Genomic DNA, 17,550 nt, shown 5'->3' on the forward strand with positions numbered 1-17,550 from the left:
ATGCAAGGGACTGATGGACTAGAGCTAGCCTGATGCTCTGCCAGAGTTAGCGCCACCATGGAATGGAAACTCTGACACTAGCCCTGCTTTTAACTCTACTGAACCCCCAGCAGCTGATTTTCTGGTTTCAAGACAATGAGACTTTGCAAACGGAGGGATATAATTCCATGCAAATAAAGCTTTCTACCACCTCTCATCCTCCCGTGGGGGCCTCCAGAAATTCTTATTCCAGCAGTACCCCAAGAACCCCAGTCCCACTAGCAACAGAATTCCACCCACCCAACCCTCCGGCAACACAATGGGCAGGAAGAAATAATATTTGCCCCTTTTCTGTAAGGAGCTCAGAGCAGTAAGAAAGACCTACACTGAAAAGGTAATTACAGTGCAACATACTGAGTACAATGGTAAAAGTGTGTACCATGTGTTATGGAAGAGCAATAGACAAATTTAAGCCAGTCTTGCCCTAGCCGGTTTAGCTCAGTGGATAGAGCGTCAGTCAGCCTGCGGACTGAAGCGTCCGGGTTCCATTCTGGTTAAGGGCACATGCCTGGGTTGCAGGCTTGATCCCCAGTAGGGGGCGTGCAGGAGGCAGCTGATCAGTGATTCTCATCATTGATGTTTCTATCTCTCTCCCTCTCCCTTCCTCTTTGAAATCAACATATACAGTAGGTCCTCAGGTTACGTTGGAGATCGGATTTTCACCATAAGTCGGAACCCACCTACATAAGCACCTACGTCACTCACATGGAGCACATACACAGCAGTAATGAAGTGAAACAGTAAAAAAAAAATTTAAAGCAAGATAACAATTCCTGACCTTTACTTGTGGTAAATAATAAAAAACATAATGCACATATGTACATACGTCGAAATGACGTAACTTTTTTTATATATAAATAAATGGGAGATGGCGACATAACCACGAAACGACGTAGGTAGAGTCCGACTTAACCCGAGGACTGTCTGTATTTTTTAAAAAAAACTTAAGCCAGTCTTGGAGGACAGGAGTCAGAATGGTAGAGATCAAGGAGCTGCAGAGGGAACCATGCCCAGAACTAGAGTAACATAACTGGCTAAAAAATTAAAAAATCTCACCCTAACATCCAAAAAGTTCTGCTGAATCCTCGGAACACTTATCTTAGCTCCCTTTCACCTCTCTACTTCCTCCTTTTCATGCCCTCCCAGGCACACCGAGCTCCCAACTGAAGGACTTCCCTGGGCCATCAACTCCCTAAGGGGACCCAGTCAAACTGTCTTTTCATCTCCTCTCCAAGTCTTAGATTTTGAAGGTAATTCCTCAGAATCTTTTCCATAAATAACAAGGAAGTGTAAACATCTGGGGGGTGGGGTGAGGAGAGGATCTTAAATTAAGCCCTACACAAGCAGCTTCTTTCCTTATCTTCCCTCCAGGCAGACTCTGAAAGAGCCTCAAAGAACACCCTAGGATTCCTGAGAGGAGTCCAAGCCACCAATTTAGTTAACTCTATATTCACTCATTATTTTCCTAAGATCCCAGTGATTTACAATAACGTATTCAAAAACAGAAATCTGACCAGAGTATTTTAAGAACAGCAAATTTAATGTGCAGATCACTATTATCAGCCCAATCTATAGCAGTTCTAAATTAAAAATTTTCACTTTGCTCTCCAAGTAAAACCTATTCAATGCAAGATTATCAATTCCTGTAGCAAAAAAAAAAGTAAGCAATAAGCAAATGGGGGGGGGGGGGGAAGGCAATAAACTGAATTTTCTTTTATTGCACCTCTTTCTACTAAACAAAAAAATAGTATAAGGACTTATTGCAATAAACCTGAGGAAAAATTTCTGCCAAGTTTTACTGATGAAAAAAGGATAGCTCTATTCACAGAACCCTTCCAACTACTCCCTAAATCACATTTTAAAGTCTAAATAAGGGTTTGTTTCTAAACGGTTCCTAAAAAGTAAAAATGAGACTTTAAGGTTACAGCTTAACTAAGACAGACTGTGCAACCTTTGGAAGCTAGGAGATTTCTTTCTTTTTTTCTTTTTTTTTTTAAACAATTTTTAGCAGAGGCTTCCTTCCACACAATTTCCAAATTACTTGTTTGAGAACACTTACCAAATGACTGGTAACTAAGGCTAGATTTCCATGGGAAATTACTGTTTCGGGGGTTAGAACGTCTGCGTGAACCATTTTTGGGGAAAATGGTAAAAAGGTAACATCAGTTTGTGTCTAAAGCAGGTAAAAAGAGTAAGAATAAAACCCCTTGTTTTTATTTTTGTCACTTTAATGTAAGACTGAAACTGCTACAATATTTGGTTCCACACAGAATTGCATGCTCTGGCTATTAAAGACCTTGGTTGAAACATTTGAACTTTACTTCTTGAGAAATGAATAAGATTTCAAGAATTTTTATCAGCACACAATCAGTCACAACAAACTTCTAGATACTTATTTTTTCCTACCTTTTCCTAACAAAGGTAATTCTCAACAGAACCCCACCACCACGGAAGGATTCAAAGCTCCTGAGCTCAAAGTGATCAACTCCCACAAATTAGTATAATAGTTCGAATCCCATAAGTTAGTATAGTAGTTCAAAGTTTAGTTTAAATATTTGAAGAATAGCAAACACCAAATACTGAATACCAAATATATTACTGTTTCCATGAGGTTTTGAATCATGAACAAAAACCAGATTGAAATTTTATATACTCAGTGTGTGTTGGTATAAAGCCTTCATTCTTTTTTTTTTTTTTTTTTTTTTTTGGGCGGGCACGTCTGTTTATTTGAGGCACCAAAGCAGCAGGAGGCTCCGGCGTGAGGGGGCACGGTGGGGGGCCGCAGTTGGATGTGGGGGTGGGAGCCGATTCCTGGGCCCGCGGCTGCTGAAGTGAGTGGGGCGTGGCGCCCCCAAGGCCTCACAGACCCCTGTGCGTGCAGCTGGGCGCCCACACCCCAGCACCCCCCTTCCACGCCACTGTCAGGGGCGGACTGGCCCGATGGACAGGGCCTGGGCCTGGGCCTCCCACGGTGTGTCCCCAGGACCCAGGAATAGCTGCTGACCCACAGGCCCCGGGGGGACCTCCGAGGAGCTCACATCATGGACCCCGGAGTGAGGGCAGGCGGCGCGGCTGGGGGCCGCTGGGGGCAGGTGTAGGTGCGGGGGACAGGCCCACCGAGGGGCCCGAGGCTGAGGGGTGGGGGTCGGGCGGTTTGAGTGAGGGTCTGGGCGGGGCTGGGCTTTTCTTCCTGAGCGGTGGGGCCGGGGGTCAGGGGTCAGGGGCCGGGCCGCAGCAGGGCCAGCAGGCTGAGCAGGAGCCCGAGGCCCAGCAGGGAGGTGCTGGCCCGCAGCCCGCCGGCCGCGCTGATGTTGCACAGGAAGCTCTGGCAGCAGTGGGTGCCCATGGAGGCCACGCCGATGTTGATGCCGGGGGGCGCGGGGCAGATGGGGGAGCAGCCCTTGTTCAGGCTGTAGCCCAATTCCACCACGTTCCCGATGCCCGCGGCCGCGGAGTCGGTCACGCAGTAGTTGTCGGTGTCCTCGCAGATGGTGGGCCGCAGGCAGTAGAATAAAGCCTTCATTCTTAATGCTTCTCATGGCATCAGTTTTTAGAAATTAAACAATACATTTTCAGCATTCTACAGTAATCATCACTTTCAAAAACTATAATATCTGCATGTTACACTAATACAATTTTCTACATAAGTATTTTGTCACATTATCAACTCTTAGTTTCACTAAATGATAAAATACAAAAAGCTACACAAGACAAAACACCACAGAATGTTTTAATATTCCCTTTCCCAGTTGTTAGCTGGAAGCACTTTTTAAGAGAAAGTGATGAAAAATCAGAAATTTTGCATCCAGTGTTTGACTTCAACTTTTTACTTTCTTATCGTCTTTTGGTACCACCATATCCTAAATGAGAAGAGTAAAATTTATGTTATTTTTTTAAATGCACTAGAATTGCTTATAAAATTACAACATAATACATTTTATTGTTAGCAAGTGAATAAAAGAGACATGCGGGAAGGAATGTGAGCCCTGATGGAAGAGGGCTATGCACGATCAAGTGCAGCTCCTCCCCAAAACAGCCCTCCCCATCATCCTTTCATCATCAAGTCTACTCAAGTTGCTTGCAGCGAATAACCTTTAGTCCAGTAAACCAAAGATGTAGTCTATGTTGGGGCCAATGTGATTCAGGCAATACTCAAAGTCTAAGCCAAAAAAAGCAGGGAAGCCAATGGAGCCCAAGCTATGTCCTACCACCTCTCACAACTCCAGGGATAAATAGAAATAATGTGGGGAGTTTCGGACTTTCCAATGGCCACACATGCACACGTGCTAACAGGATACAAAATAACAGTGTTCCCAACTGAAAAGTCTCTTGATTTTTTTCAGGTTTCCTTTAAGTTATTTGGTAATGTTTTCTGATTTTCTTCATATAAGTCCCAAACATTTCTAGTTGATATTTATGGTTTTTATAGTTTTTGTTTCCACTGAGAATGAGTTTTCTTTTGTCATGTCCTATGTAGTTAGATTTTTATATGTCCTCCCAATTACTACCTTAGCATCTAATACCATAGGTTAGTTTTGCTTGTTTTTAAACATGTATATTTATAAATATGAATGTTGTAATCCTATCGTATATATTCTTTTGTGCCAGTTTCTTTCTTTCTATTTGGCAAACCTACCCACATTATTGGATACAACTATGTATTCATTCTCACTGTTGCACAGTAGTCCATAGTATGAATAATTCAATTTATTCGCCCATTTTATTGCTGATGGGTAGTCCAGTAAGAGGCTATTATGAATAGGAATGCTATGAACATTCCTGTACTTATCTTTTGGTATACAAGAAATATGCATTTCTGTTACTATAAATCTGAGAGTGAAACTGCTGAGTCTTGGGTTCAATTAGGTAATGCCAAATAGTTTTCCAAAGTGATTGTATTAATTTATATTCACAGCAGCATTAGAATTTCACTCTTACATTTCAAAACATATTTAAATATATTCTGCCAATTTCAAGAATTAATCATTGTTTTATAACTTCCCCCTGCTGAAGAAGACACTCGATACACAGCATCCCATTATTGCCTCATTACCTACCACCTCCCATTCTCTGCTAATTAGCTGGATGTTTAACTCTAAATAGTTGTTTTTAAGAAGCTTTGCTTTTTGCAAAATGTCCTCTTAGCAACTGTAACATTATAATCAAAATCTTGACAATTACTTAAAATATGGCTCAATTTTTATTGAGTTTCACTGAACTTTAAAAGTTCAAATTTCTACCTGGAAAATTGCATTTTAGAGCTTAAAGGATCCCTAGATATCACAGAATTAAGCAAATATGGAAACCAATGTCCAGGAAGGTTTCAGTTAAAACCTTGGATAGTGGCAGAAGTTTAAATCAAATCTTTGTTTGTTTTTTAAAGAATGTTTAGAAGTGCAAGAAAAGGATGAATTTGAATTATATTTTAATTTCAGTTAATTGTGCTACTAATATTTCTGGTGTGTATACCAAATAAAACCATGATTGCTAAATATATAGTTAATCATCTTCTGAATTTCTATATTTTTGCTCTTACCTGATGCTGTTCTGGTTTTTGTCTCTGAACTTGAACATGCTGAATAGTTACTGGAGTCTCCACAACGCGGGGAGTAAGCACGGCTATTTCGTGTGCTGAAGTATGAGGGATAAGATGGGTGGTACCATGAGTCTGAAAAGGGTGTTGCTGCCCTATAAAGACATAAAAGTGTATCAAGTATTTTTCTTGTGCCTTTAATTTTTAAATACCTTCCTATCCCTACACTATCAGATAAAAATCTTTATCGTGTTTTTTCTTCAATATTCTGGTATATTAGGATTAACATGAATTAAATACTGTTTTATATTTCTGATATTGTTATGGTCATTGTCATGGGGGAAGAAAATGAAAGGGAGAAACAGCTTTCTTTCTGAATTCAAACTTGAGTAAAATCTAAACTTAAACTACCAATAATATTGAATACATTCCAAAATCTGGCCCTAAGTTTCTTCCACCTTACTTCTATCATTCTCCTACCAAACCAGAATTGCTAACTCCTACCAAACCAGAATTGCTAACTGTTCCCCAAATATTGTTCTTTCCTGCCTAATTATTTTATCAGATGTCAAGTAAAATCTTTTTTCCTATCTCATGTTATCTATAAGAATGACATAGGAGCCCTAACTAGTTTGGCTCAGTGAATAGAGCGTGGCCTGCAGACTGAAGGGTCCCAGGTTCAATTCCGGTCAAGGGCATGTACCTTGGTTGTGGGCACATCCCCAGTGGGGAGTATGCAGGAGGCAGCTGATCGATGTTTCTCTCTCATCGATGTTTCTAACTCTCTATCCCTCTCCTTTTCTCTCTGTAAAAAGTCAATTTAAACAAAAAATTTTTTTTAAAGAATTACATAGGAAGAAGAAATACAAGAAAATAACATACACAATACTGATCACAGCACATATAGTATACCTTTCCCCATCGCCAAAGAACCTGGTTTAATAAGGGTAATTCATCATAATTTATTTTCCTTATCAAATCCAGTCAAACTATAAGCAAAACAAAGAATCTCTACAGAAAATTTGAATTAAAGACCAAGTGAGATAAATGCAAAGCCTACCTATTGTTGCCAAACAAATATCCTAGTATTCCTCCAGTTCCCAAGCCAGTCCAGAAACCTGGTCCCGAATTTGCATTTCCTTGTTGCCCTGTGAAAGCACTGCCAAAACCATAAGTTGCACCAGGCGTTCCTAGAAATAAAAATTATTTATTAAGTATCCTCATTTAAACAAAACATAGCCTATAGAACCAAAGATAATGGGATATTTCAATTATTTCATCTGTACTATTTTTTATTGTTGACACTGTTACAGATGTCCCCCGTGCCCACTCGACTCAGCCTCCACCCCCTCCCCCAGCCCTTCGCCACATTGTCTGTAGTACTATTTTTTACTAGTACTCAGGCCTCAACCTATAAACAAGTTGCATTCAAAAAGTGTTTTAGTAAAATATGGGTTTATAACTAACGATTTATTTTAGGATGAGGGGTCTTCTTATAAGGTCACATTTGCCCTGCTTAAGATGAGCTACTAGAAGATGATTCCCACTTATCAGTTATTTCCCTTCTGCATCGTGAACATTTCTAAAAGCTCCAGGTGACAGCTATGCTTGAGTGTCTAATGGAGGAACCCAAGTGGAGACAGCCAGATATTTGTATCAGTTGGGAAGTCAGGTCTTAAAGGAACCAAAAAGGTATCTTCTGCTCAGAAGAACTTTTTTTAAATTAATGTATAATATACATAAAGTATGCAAATCAAACATGTGAAATGTAATAAGTTCATACATATGTACTTACACATGTAACTACTACTCACATCAATAAAACATTTCTTGCACGCAGAAGGCTTCCTCCTCATGACCATTCCCAATAGATACCCACCCACATCAGAGATAAGCCTTTCTCTGACTTCTTTCACCACACTTTAGTTTTAGCCATACATGCACTCTTTATAAATTGAATCATATGGTAGGCACTCTTTTGTGTCTGATAAATCACGTCTATGAGAGTCAATCCTACTATTGTATATATCAGGTTTTGGGCTTTTAAAAATAATGTGTGGTATTCCATTATGTTAAAAGAAAGCACAATTTGTTTCATTCTAATGTTTATGGACATCCCATTTCTAGTTTTCGGTTACTGTGCATAAAACTGCTATGAACATTCTTGTGCATGATATTTTATGTATGTATACATGCATTTCTCTTAGGTATGTATCAAGGAATGGAACTGCTGGGTCATAGAGTAGGTGTACATTTAGGAGATATTGAGTTTTCCAATGTGTTTTACCATTCTAACTCCTACCAGCAAGTTCTAGCTGACTACCCTCAGTTGACTACTTAGTATATAATGTTAGCCATTACTAGTATAGTGGTTAATAATGAATTCACTATGCTTTTAATCTGCATTTTCCAGATTAATAATGCTAAACACCTTTTCATATTTTTATTGGATATCTGGATATCCTCTTTATTATAACATATCTGTTCAAATCCTATCCATTGTTAAAAGTGAATTTCTTAGATTTGTAGTTCTTTATATATTCTAGATATGCACCCTTTGTTGGATATGTGTCTTATAAATATTTTCTCCAAGTATGTAGCTTGCCTTTTCACTCTTAATTTAAATAGTCTTATTTATCCATATTTTCTTTCATGGATAGTATTTTTTGTGTTCTAAGATATTTTTGCCTATCCCAAGATCATGACAAATATTTTCCTACAAAAAACAATATATATTTTTTCCTACATTTTTATCTAGAAACTTAATTGTTCTACCTTTTATGTTGAGATCTATAATACCTGAATAAATTTTTATGTATGGTGTGGGACAAGAGTTCAAGGTAAATGTTTAAAGCCCTAGCCGGTTTGGCTCAGTAGATAGAGCATCAGCCTGCCGACTGAAGGGTCCCGGGTTCTATTCCGGTCAAGGACGCATACCTCAGTTGCAGGTTCCTCTCTGGCCCAGGTCCTGGTTGGGGCACGTGCAGGAGGCAACCAATCAATGTTTCTCTCACATCAATATTTCTGTCTTTCCACCTCTCTTCTACTCAGTCTAAAAATCAATGAAAAAACACCCTCAGGTGAGAATTTAAAAAAAATTTAAAAAGGTAAATGCTTTTTACCAAATCTGATCAAGTTTTTCTGATTAAGATGATTTATAATTTAATCACGCATCCTTAAAATAGTAATCACAAATATCCTTATAGAGAAACAAAACAAAAAAGATAAAAGAAGTTGAACATAAAAAATAAAATGCAAAGACAAATCTGCTTGGTTTCCCTGTGGCAACCATTTTCTATTTCAGAAACTGCACAGGATTCATACCTCACACCTACCCTACTTAGTGCCATTGCCTCAGCAAACATACCTGTGAACCCTGACTTAAAGCCCGGGGGAGGGGGTCCTGCTGAGTTGGTGAATCCCTGAAAACCGGGAGAATACGGAGGATTCTCAGAGTATGGTGGAGGAGAATCTTGACCACCACCAAGGAACAACTTATAAACTCCAAAGGCAATAGCAAGTAACACCACGATGGTAATCAGTCCACTGATGCCACTGGAATTGCTTTTATAATAATCAGAGAACTGGTTAAAGCCACTGTTTTTTCCAGACTCTCTCAATTTCTTCAGGCCAAGTTCCGTGTAATCTAAGTTATACTCCAAGCCACAGGAGCCTCTTAGTACATACTGGTCTTCAGAGGATTCATAGCCTTCACAGCTCACCACAGTTTTTCCAAATTTGTATGCAACATCTAAATCAGTCTTACATTCCCACTGTGAAGAAAAGCAGAAATAAGTTATTAGAACCAAAAGATTTTTTTTCCACTTAATATATTATCATTTGGGTTATCTAACTGCCATAAAACTGCAGAATGAAGCAAAGAAATGATAAAGTTCAGGACAATAAATATTTGTGTTTGGAGGAGAGCAAGCTAGAGGCCTTGAAGATACTGGTGATGTTAATGTTCTACCTCTTAAGTTAGGTGGTGGGTACCTAAGTGTTCATTTTATTATTATTCCTTCATCTTTACATATAGATGTAAGGAATTATTTTGTACATATTAAGTATTCCCTAATTTACAAATTTTAAGCAAATTTTCTAAATTTGAACTTTTTACCACTATTGTTCAAGATGCTTTTAAAATAGGTTTTAAATGATGAGACTCAAAAATCAGCATCATATATGAAGCTATGGTAGCTACATACAGTATTAGAGATAGTATATAACCTTCTGAGAAAACTTTTGACACAAATTTTTTTTAAAACCATGCACTCATGTTCCAGGGTCCAATTCTATAAGTAATCCTCTTATATTTTTTAAAAGATATCTCAAAAAATGCAAAAAGAATCCATACTAATCTCAAAATTTTCCACCTTAAAAAATAGCCCAACTTTAAATTCTATAACTATATTTTGAGCTAAATAAGTAATATGCCTCTTTTTAACAACATTTAAAGAGACACAAGCTAAAATAGATTTGATTGGTTCTTTTGTCTATCTGTAAGTTTTTCTGTAAGAGAAAGACAAATGATCTCTCAAACTTCAGGTACACTCTTTTATTTTTTTATAATAGCTTTATTGAGATGCTAGAGGCCTGGTGCATGGATTCATGCATATAGAAAGGAAATTAATTAGAAGGTGGCCGGCAGGGCAGAACTGGGTGAGAGACGGTCCAGACATGCCCTGGAGCCAACCTCCCACGGTCCCTCCCCAGCCAGCTGCACCTGGGGCAGCGCCAGGGCTCGAAGGGCATCTGCAGAGTGAGCAGAGTCCCTCCAGCAGGTAGGGTCCCTCAGCCTGGCCTGCGGGGATTGGGCTCCCTCCTCTCTGGTTCCAGGGTGCATCACCCGAGAACCACTGCTGCCAAGTCACCGCAGCTCTGCAGCTCCTGCATTGAGCATCTGCCCCCTGGTGGTCAGTGTGCATCATACCTACCAGCCAGTCAGATGGTAGGATGGTTGCTTAGCCTTTTACATATATAGATAATTCATATACCACATAGCACCCATTCCAATGGTTTTTTAGTATATTCACAGAGTTGAATATACTAAAACCATCACCACAATCAACTTTGGAATATTTTCATTACCACAAAAAGAAATCTCATATCTATTAGCAGTCATTCCCTATTTCCCCCCAAATCTCCCAGACCTAGGCAATCACCAATCTGTCTCTATGGATTTCCCTCTTCTGGACATTTCATGTAAGTGGAATCATACAACAGGTGGTCTTTAGTGACTGACTTCTTTCATTTAGCATAATGTTTTCAAGGTTCATGTTGCAGTAAGTATCAGTATTTCATTCCTTTCTATTGCTAAATAATATTCCATTGTATGGATATACCCTATTATGTTTATTCATTCATCAACAATGGACATTTGGCCCTAACCGGTTTGGCTCAGTGGATAGAGCGTTGGCCTGCAGACTCAAGGGTCCCAGGTTCGATTCCGGTCAAGGGCATGTACCTTGGTTGCGGGCACATACCCAGTTCGGAGTGTGCAGGAGGCAGCTGATCGATGTTTCTCTCTCATGGATGTTTCTAACTCTTTATCCCGTTCCCTTCCTCTCTGTAAAAAATCAATAAAATATATATTTAAAAAAAAAAAAAAAAAAACAATGGACATTTGAGTTGTTTCTATTTTTTGGCTATTATGAATGATGCTGCTACATATATTTATACACAAGCTTTTGTGTGGACATATTTTCAATTCTCTTGGGTATATTCTTAAGAGTGGAATTATTGGGGCATATGGTAACTATACATTTAACCTTCTGAGGAACTGCCAGACAGTTCTCCAAATAGGCTGCACCATTTTACATTCCTAACAGAAATGTATGAGAGTTTCTCCACATCTTCACCGACATTTATTATTATCTATTTTTTATATGATAGCCTATCTACTGGGTATTAACTGGCATCTTATTGTGGTTTTGACTTGTATTTCCCTGATAGCTAATGATGCTGAACATTTTTTCATGAGTTTGTTGGCCATTTGCATATCTTCTTTGAGGAAATATCTTGTTTCCAGTGATCCCACTGCTAGGAATATATGCTAAGAAACCCAAAACACCAATCAGAAAGAATATATGCACCCCTATGTTCATAGCAGCACTATTTACAATAGCTAAGATCTGGAAACAGCCCAAGTGCCCATCAGTAGATGAGTAGATAAAAAAGATGTGGTACATTTACACCATGTAATACTATGCAGCTGTAAAAAACAGAAAAGGAAGGAGGAGGGAGAGAGAGACAGAAACATCAATGATGGAGAGAATCACTGATCAGCCACTTCCAGCACGCCCCACATTGGGGATCAAGCCCGCAACCCAGGCAACATACCCCGACTGGGAATTGAACAGCGAGACACACACACACACACACACACACGCACACACACACACACACACACACACTTCACAGACCATGCATAATTATCATGCTGATGGAAGTGGCAATTGTCAACACAAGTTTCTTGCAAATAACCAACTAACTTAAATTCTTTTGAAAACAGACAGAATACAAAGTAGAAATAGATTAGTACTGATTTAAAATGAATTCATTCAATAAATTTCTAAAGAATAAATTTTGGAACGTCAAAAAGATGGTCCAACCTAAGTACAAAATGCCAGAGTCCCAAAGACAACAAATAAAGCCCACGGAAATGCTTTTGTTCAGGAGCAGCCACCCTCAGCTCTAAAACTACTTTAGAATCAAGTGTGTAAAGCACAAAAGGGACACATATACCCCATTTACAACCTACAATTCCTTATCACCTTAACTTTACTTCTTAAGGGCAGGTTGGTATTCCTTAAGAAATGACATAAAAATGACACCCAGGAGAAATCCTCTACTCCCCCTAAGTATGTGAAAAGCTTTGAAAATTTACTAACGTCTTAGAAGAAAATTATGGGACAAAATTACAATGAATATTTCCAGGCTTTAAAATTAGTTCATTTCTTTTGGAGCATGTTTCTTCCAGAGAATAAATGACTGATTTATGTCTACATATTTTAGGTTAAACTGAGATTTTCTATATATGCTTCCCCAAAATATTGAATAGTGTCCCAATAAACACTTTAGTAAATAAAAATCCCATTTAGACAGACATCAATGTAATGAATATTACCTGTACATCGTAACCATCCCAGCCTTTGTTCTGGCACTGTATAACTTTTGGGATGTAAGTATCACATCCAGCTGTGCCTCCAACACATTTCAGCTGTGGAACTGGATCCAGCCTACGGGAGGTGGTATAGCGATCATAGTGGAGGGTAAGAGCTTGTATATCCCGCAACAATATTCTGTCTGAAATCGTAAGAACACAGATAATCATATAGTAAATTTCTTGCCAAACTTAGAAAATTAATCAAATAAAACTCTTGTCATATTAAATATTCTGAAAAGTAAGGGTCTTTCTCGCCTTTTGAGGATGACTAAGAAAGAGATGAAACACTCTCCCAAAGCCATACCAACAACTTTCAGGCTTCTTGCACAAAATTCAGGTGGTCACACCTTTAAGGACCCCTTCATCATTTCAGGATGGATACCCCCTAAACTGCTTCTATACTGAAATATACTATTGTACAACAACATCAATGGTTAATTAAAATAGCAAAAAAATGTACATCAATGTTCCTGAAGCACATTTAAAGACTTAAATGTTAACAACTGAATGGCTTAATAAGATTTTGCCTTATTCATACCATGGAATATTCTACAATAGTTAAAATGAGTGAACTGGAACTCATGAATCAGACTAGAAATAGTAACAACATTTTAAGCAAAATGCAATTGCAGAATGTTTAGTATGACAGAATTACATAAACCTTGAAAACAAGCAAAACAGTACTACATACTGTTAATGTTTGCATAATAATGTATATATAATGACAGTATGAAAATAATTATAAGAATAATTAAACTCCAAATTCAGATGAGTATCTCTGAGGAGAGATGGAGAGAAGAAGCTTTAGCTAGCTCTCTATCCCTAATGTTTTATTACTTTGGGGGTGGGAAGATTTTCTGCCAATATGATAAAATGTGAAGATTCAATAAAAATGGGTGGTGGGTATATATGGGTGTTCATTGTGTACATGTTTAAATATTTAAAATATTCCACAACTTTAAAAGTAAAAACATTTAAACTGTTTTACAAATTAAAAATCACACTGACAAAGAGGTTAAAGAATAAAAAATCAAGACAAGGAGATTATGTCTGGCATTCATGTACATAAATGAATTTTAAAGTGTTATTGGAAAATAGTCTTCCTACTTATCACCCTTGGATTATGACGGAAGATGACTGTGGACTGGTTCAGTGGTCGGCAAACTCATTAGTCAACAAAGCCAAATATCAACAGTACAACGATTGAAATTTCTTTTGAGAGCCAAATTTTTTAAACTTAAACTTCTTCTAATGCCACTTCTTCAAAATAGACTCGCCCAGGCCGTGGTATTTTGTGGAAGAGCCACACTCCAGGGGCCAAAGAGCCGCATGTGGCTCGCGAGCCGCAGTTTGCCGACCACGGGACTAGTTCATTCAATATCCATTTCACCCTCAAACTGATAGCCTCCTTGCAAAGCTAAAAGGATTCCAAAAACTCTTGCAGCTGTAGTTCCCAAAACAGAAACTCCAGGCAGGAGTGGCAAGCAGACTGTGCTGTGTGTGTCCTTTGGTGAGCAAGCAGCCGTGGGGGCTCTGGGTTTTCCTGACAGTGTTCCAGTACCCCATAATTAACTCCGTGGATGTCAAGAGGCTTGATGTGAGCAACCCACTTTTCATTGCTGTATGTGGCAGGCATCACACCATTTTGTTAGCACCTAATTTCCTATATTCAGCATGTCAAATTATCAGAATTTGCTGCCACCCAAATACTACTAAAACTATAATAAATTGATTGTTTTGATGATGTGAACAAACAACGTCAAGTAAAACAGAAAAGGAGATGGCAACAGAATTTGGAAAGGTGTAAGCCTACAGGTGGTATAATGGTAGGTGAGTAGAAGGAAATAAAGCCAAATGCCAGACCAGGAGGGCGGAAAACTGAGAACCAATCTGACATAAATAATAGAAGCCCTAAAAATAATAATAAAAAAAAACAGGAATTGGCAGGTCAAAGCTTCCTGAAAAGAAGCTACATCCCCAACTCTGTGCTGCTGCCACTGCCCCTTCTCCACCCAGGAAAATGTCTGGAGAGGGTAAAACCCTAGAGCTCTGTACTAGGGGATATCTGGCACAATAGAGGGCATAGATACAAAAACATAAAAGGGATTCCAAGTAACTGCATGACTCTGAATGCTGAAAGCATGAACCTCTTTCCCCACCTGGTTCACAAAACACTAGCAACCATTCCCTTTGTAACCTAACCAAAAAAGAAATATTTAAATATACCAACACCAGGAGTGCCCAAACGAAAAACTACCCAAGCATCCCTATAGTCACCAGGTCACCCCACAGTAAAGTTCAAAGTTCAAAAGCAGTAATCATACACTAATAGCTCCCAATCAGCTTTTTGGTTCCCACCCTTGATTTCGAGCAGATAGCCAGGAATTACTAAAAATTATGAGGAAAGCCCCTAACATGGAATACAACCACCACAAAAACACTTTGGAGGAAAGAGACTATACTGAGAGAAGAAAACTTTTTAAAAATGTCTTAAAGCTATGATATCCTCAAAGTTGTAAAAGAACACTCAGAGAACAAAACAAGAGCTCTTGGAAATTCAAATCAGGGCAGCTGAGATGAAAAACTCAATAGTAACTATTAAAAGTTAAAGATAAGAAAAAAAAAAAAAAAATAAAAGTTAAAGATAAGAAAATTACCTAGAAAATAGAGCAAAAAGATGGAAAGTAGGTGGGGGGGGGTGGAAATCTGCTGCTTAAGTTAAAAAACATAGGCATTTCCTATCACCAAATCACAAATGCAATATTGGTACACTTCCCACCAGGCCTTAACATCTTGACCCCTTAGAGCAAAAATGGAATTTTTAAACGTTTAAACGTCATACTTTAATTCCAATTTAACAGCTCACATCACTTATTAAGTGGAAATCTGTATGTATGTGATAAATATACACACATGTACATATATTAATTACAATATTATTGATCCCACAAAAATTCATTAGAGAAGTCTAATAACATAGTAATATAAAAGAACCTTTTCCCTAAAAATCACTTATCATGTTCCATCACAAAAAAAAACTGTAAGGTGAAAATGCTTCTTAAATTCTAGAATATGGTGAAAAACAGTAAGAGCTAGCGTCACGCAATGTGCTTCACTGTAATGGTCACAATAAGAAGCATGAGTTAAGCTCCAATACATGATCTGCTAACCTACCTACAGGCGTGCTGCCCTGTCCCTTAAGTGTGACTCAGACGCTGCCGGCGTCAGGGAAACTGCCAGCCTTAGCAACAGGCAGCCATGACAACGGCCAGCGACATCAGATAGTCTTGACAACAAAGCAAGACGCGCAGGTGAGCCTCGCGCTTTCCCCGCCCGACACCCGGATGTGGGCCGTTGCCCGAGCAAAGTGACGCTGGACAAACTCGAGTCCAGAGAAGGAAGGAAGGGGACGTCAGAATAGAGTCGTTCCGCCCCACCAACTCCCCAACGGTCCCCGCTCTCCCGTCGGAGGTCTGGGAAGAGAAAAGGCGCCACGCAGGGCACCGATGAATAAATAGTGAAGGGGATGAAAATGAGGAATTAGGAAAAAAAAAAAAGAAAGAAAAGAAAATGAGGAATGAGGGCAGCAAAGCCCAAGGGAACGAAAAATGGTCGCCCGCGGGGCCTCGCAGAGCAGGCGCAAGGCGGCAGGAAGGGGCGAATGAAGACGGCACTCACTAGGGTCGTTCCAGCCCCGGGCAGGGCCTGCGATCAGAAGCAAAAGGAGGCCGAGAAGAGGACAGCGTCTGTCCGCTCCGGGCCCACCGGTCGCGGCCATGGCGCGGGGCGAAGGTGGTGCGCGGCTACCGGACACTCGCGGACCGGAACCGGGGCTGTGGAAATCCGCGCGCAGATGCCCAGTGACGCCAGGAACTCCAGCCGCGGAGAAGGGAAGGGGGTCTGTCTGTCCACCGAGCCTCAGCCGCTACGAAGGTCCGCGCCGGCCTCACGTCACTGTGGCTGCCGCGCGCGTGGGAGCCTGGGTGAAAGCTGCTGGCCCCGCCCCTTAGTGTGACAGGGCCCCGTCGTTGGGGGCGGGGCCAAACGGATGATGCAACGCAGTGGGCGGGGCCGAGGAGATGGCGTAGGTGCGGTGGTCGGAGTGAAACCATCGCAAGACAAAATCTAGGAAAATCTCAATAACCTTCCCCAGGGAAGTTATTGTGCCTTATTCAACTTTATGTCTTCAGCACCTAGCATAGCTCCTGGCTCATTATTCGTGTTCTATTACTGTTTGCTGCATACAGAGAGAATTCGAGCGATAGGTAGCATGGAAATATAGTCTGCTTTCAGCGGCTCAGTGCCTTTATATATTCCGTTGTGCGTAGTGGCAGTAAGAATTTACAAAATATCAGGAAGAGAAACCACTGCCTAAATAAAGAACTGGGCAGAGAAAACAGTTCTAAGAGAGCAGAGGCAACATTGGTCTGACAGGCAGGCCTAGGTTTCTCTCATGCATTCAACATATATAGATTGAATGCCTAATATGTGTCGGCTACTGTTTTAGGCATGGAGGATACAGCCAAGGTCCCTGTACTCATGGATCTTATATTGAAGTGGCAAAGGGACACAAAGCTAGGCAATCCTATATAATAAAAGGCTAATATGCAAATAGACCGAACAGTGGAACAACCGGTAGCTATGACACGCACTTCCGACCAGGGGGCAGACACTCAATGCAGGAACTGCCCCTGGTGGTCAGTGCTCTCGCACAGGGGGAGCGCAGCTCAGCCAAAAGCGGGGCTCACAGCTGGCAAGCGCAGCTGGGGTGGCAGGCTGAGGGGACCCCCCCCCCAAGTGCACAAATGTTATA

General features: G+C 40.1%; 2 protein-coding genes across 2 annotated transcripts; both read right to left on the bottom strand.

The window, feature by feature from the left end:
- Positions 1-2,616: 2,616 nt before the first annotated feature.
- On the bottom strand, positions 2,617-3,562 carry LOC307104520 (lymphocyte antigen 6E-like; the record flags this gene model as incomplete). The annotated part of the gene is made up of 1 exon (XM_079779419.1): positions 2,617-3,562. One exon carries the CDS (start codon positions 3,560-3,562, stop codon positions 3,257-3,259), a length of 306 nt encoding a protein of 101 aa, XP_079635545.1. The 3' UTR covers positions 2,617-3,256.
- A 198-nt stretch (positions 3,563-3,760) lies between these two features.
- SARAF (store-operated calcium entry associated regulatory factor) lies at positions 3,761-16,749 on the bottom strand. Its single transcript, XM_079779418.1, has 6 exons — positions 16,416-16,749; positions 12,699-12,877; positions 8,940-9,345; positions 6,633-6,762; positions 5,576-5,727; positions 3,761-3,899 (listed from the first exon to the last, which is right to left on the bottom strand). The coding sequence occupies exons 1-6, from the start codon at positions 16,513-16,515 to the stop codon at positions 3,874-3,876; spliced, it is 993 nt and encodes a 330-aa protein (XP_079635544.1). The 5' UTR covers positions 16,516-16,749; the 3' UTR covers positions 3,761-3,873.
- Between the last annotated feature and the right edge of the window lie 801 nt (positions 16,750-17,550).

Source organism: Cnephaeus nilssonii (assembly GCF_951640355.1).
Source record: "Cnephaeus nilssonii genome assembly, chromosome: 8".
NCBI lineage: Eukaryota > Metazoa > Chordata > Mammalia > Chiroptera > Vespertilionidae > Cnephaeus > Cnephaeus nilssonii.

Excerpts from the sequence above, each read along its gene's own strand:
- SARAF (XM_079779418.1), bottom strand. The coding sequence starts at position 16,515 with ATGGCCGCGACCGGTGGGCCCGGAGCGGACAGACGCTGTCCTCTTCTC. Across the intron at positions 12,878-16,415 it reads CCGGGGCTGGAACGACCCTA|ACAGAATATTGTTGCGGGAT; the intron begins GTGAGTGCCGTC and ends TTACGATTTCAG. Across the intron at positions 3,900-5,575 it reads AAAAACCAGAACAGCATCAG|GATATGGTGGTACCAAAAGA; the intron begins GTAAGAGCAAAA and ends CTTCTCATTTAG.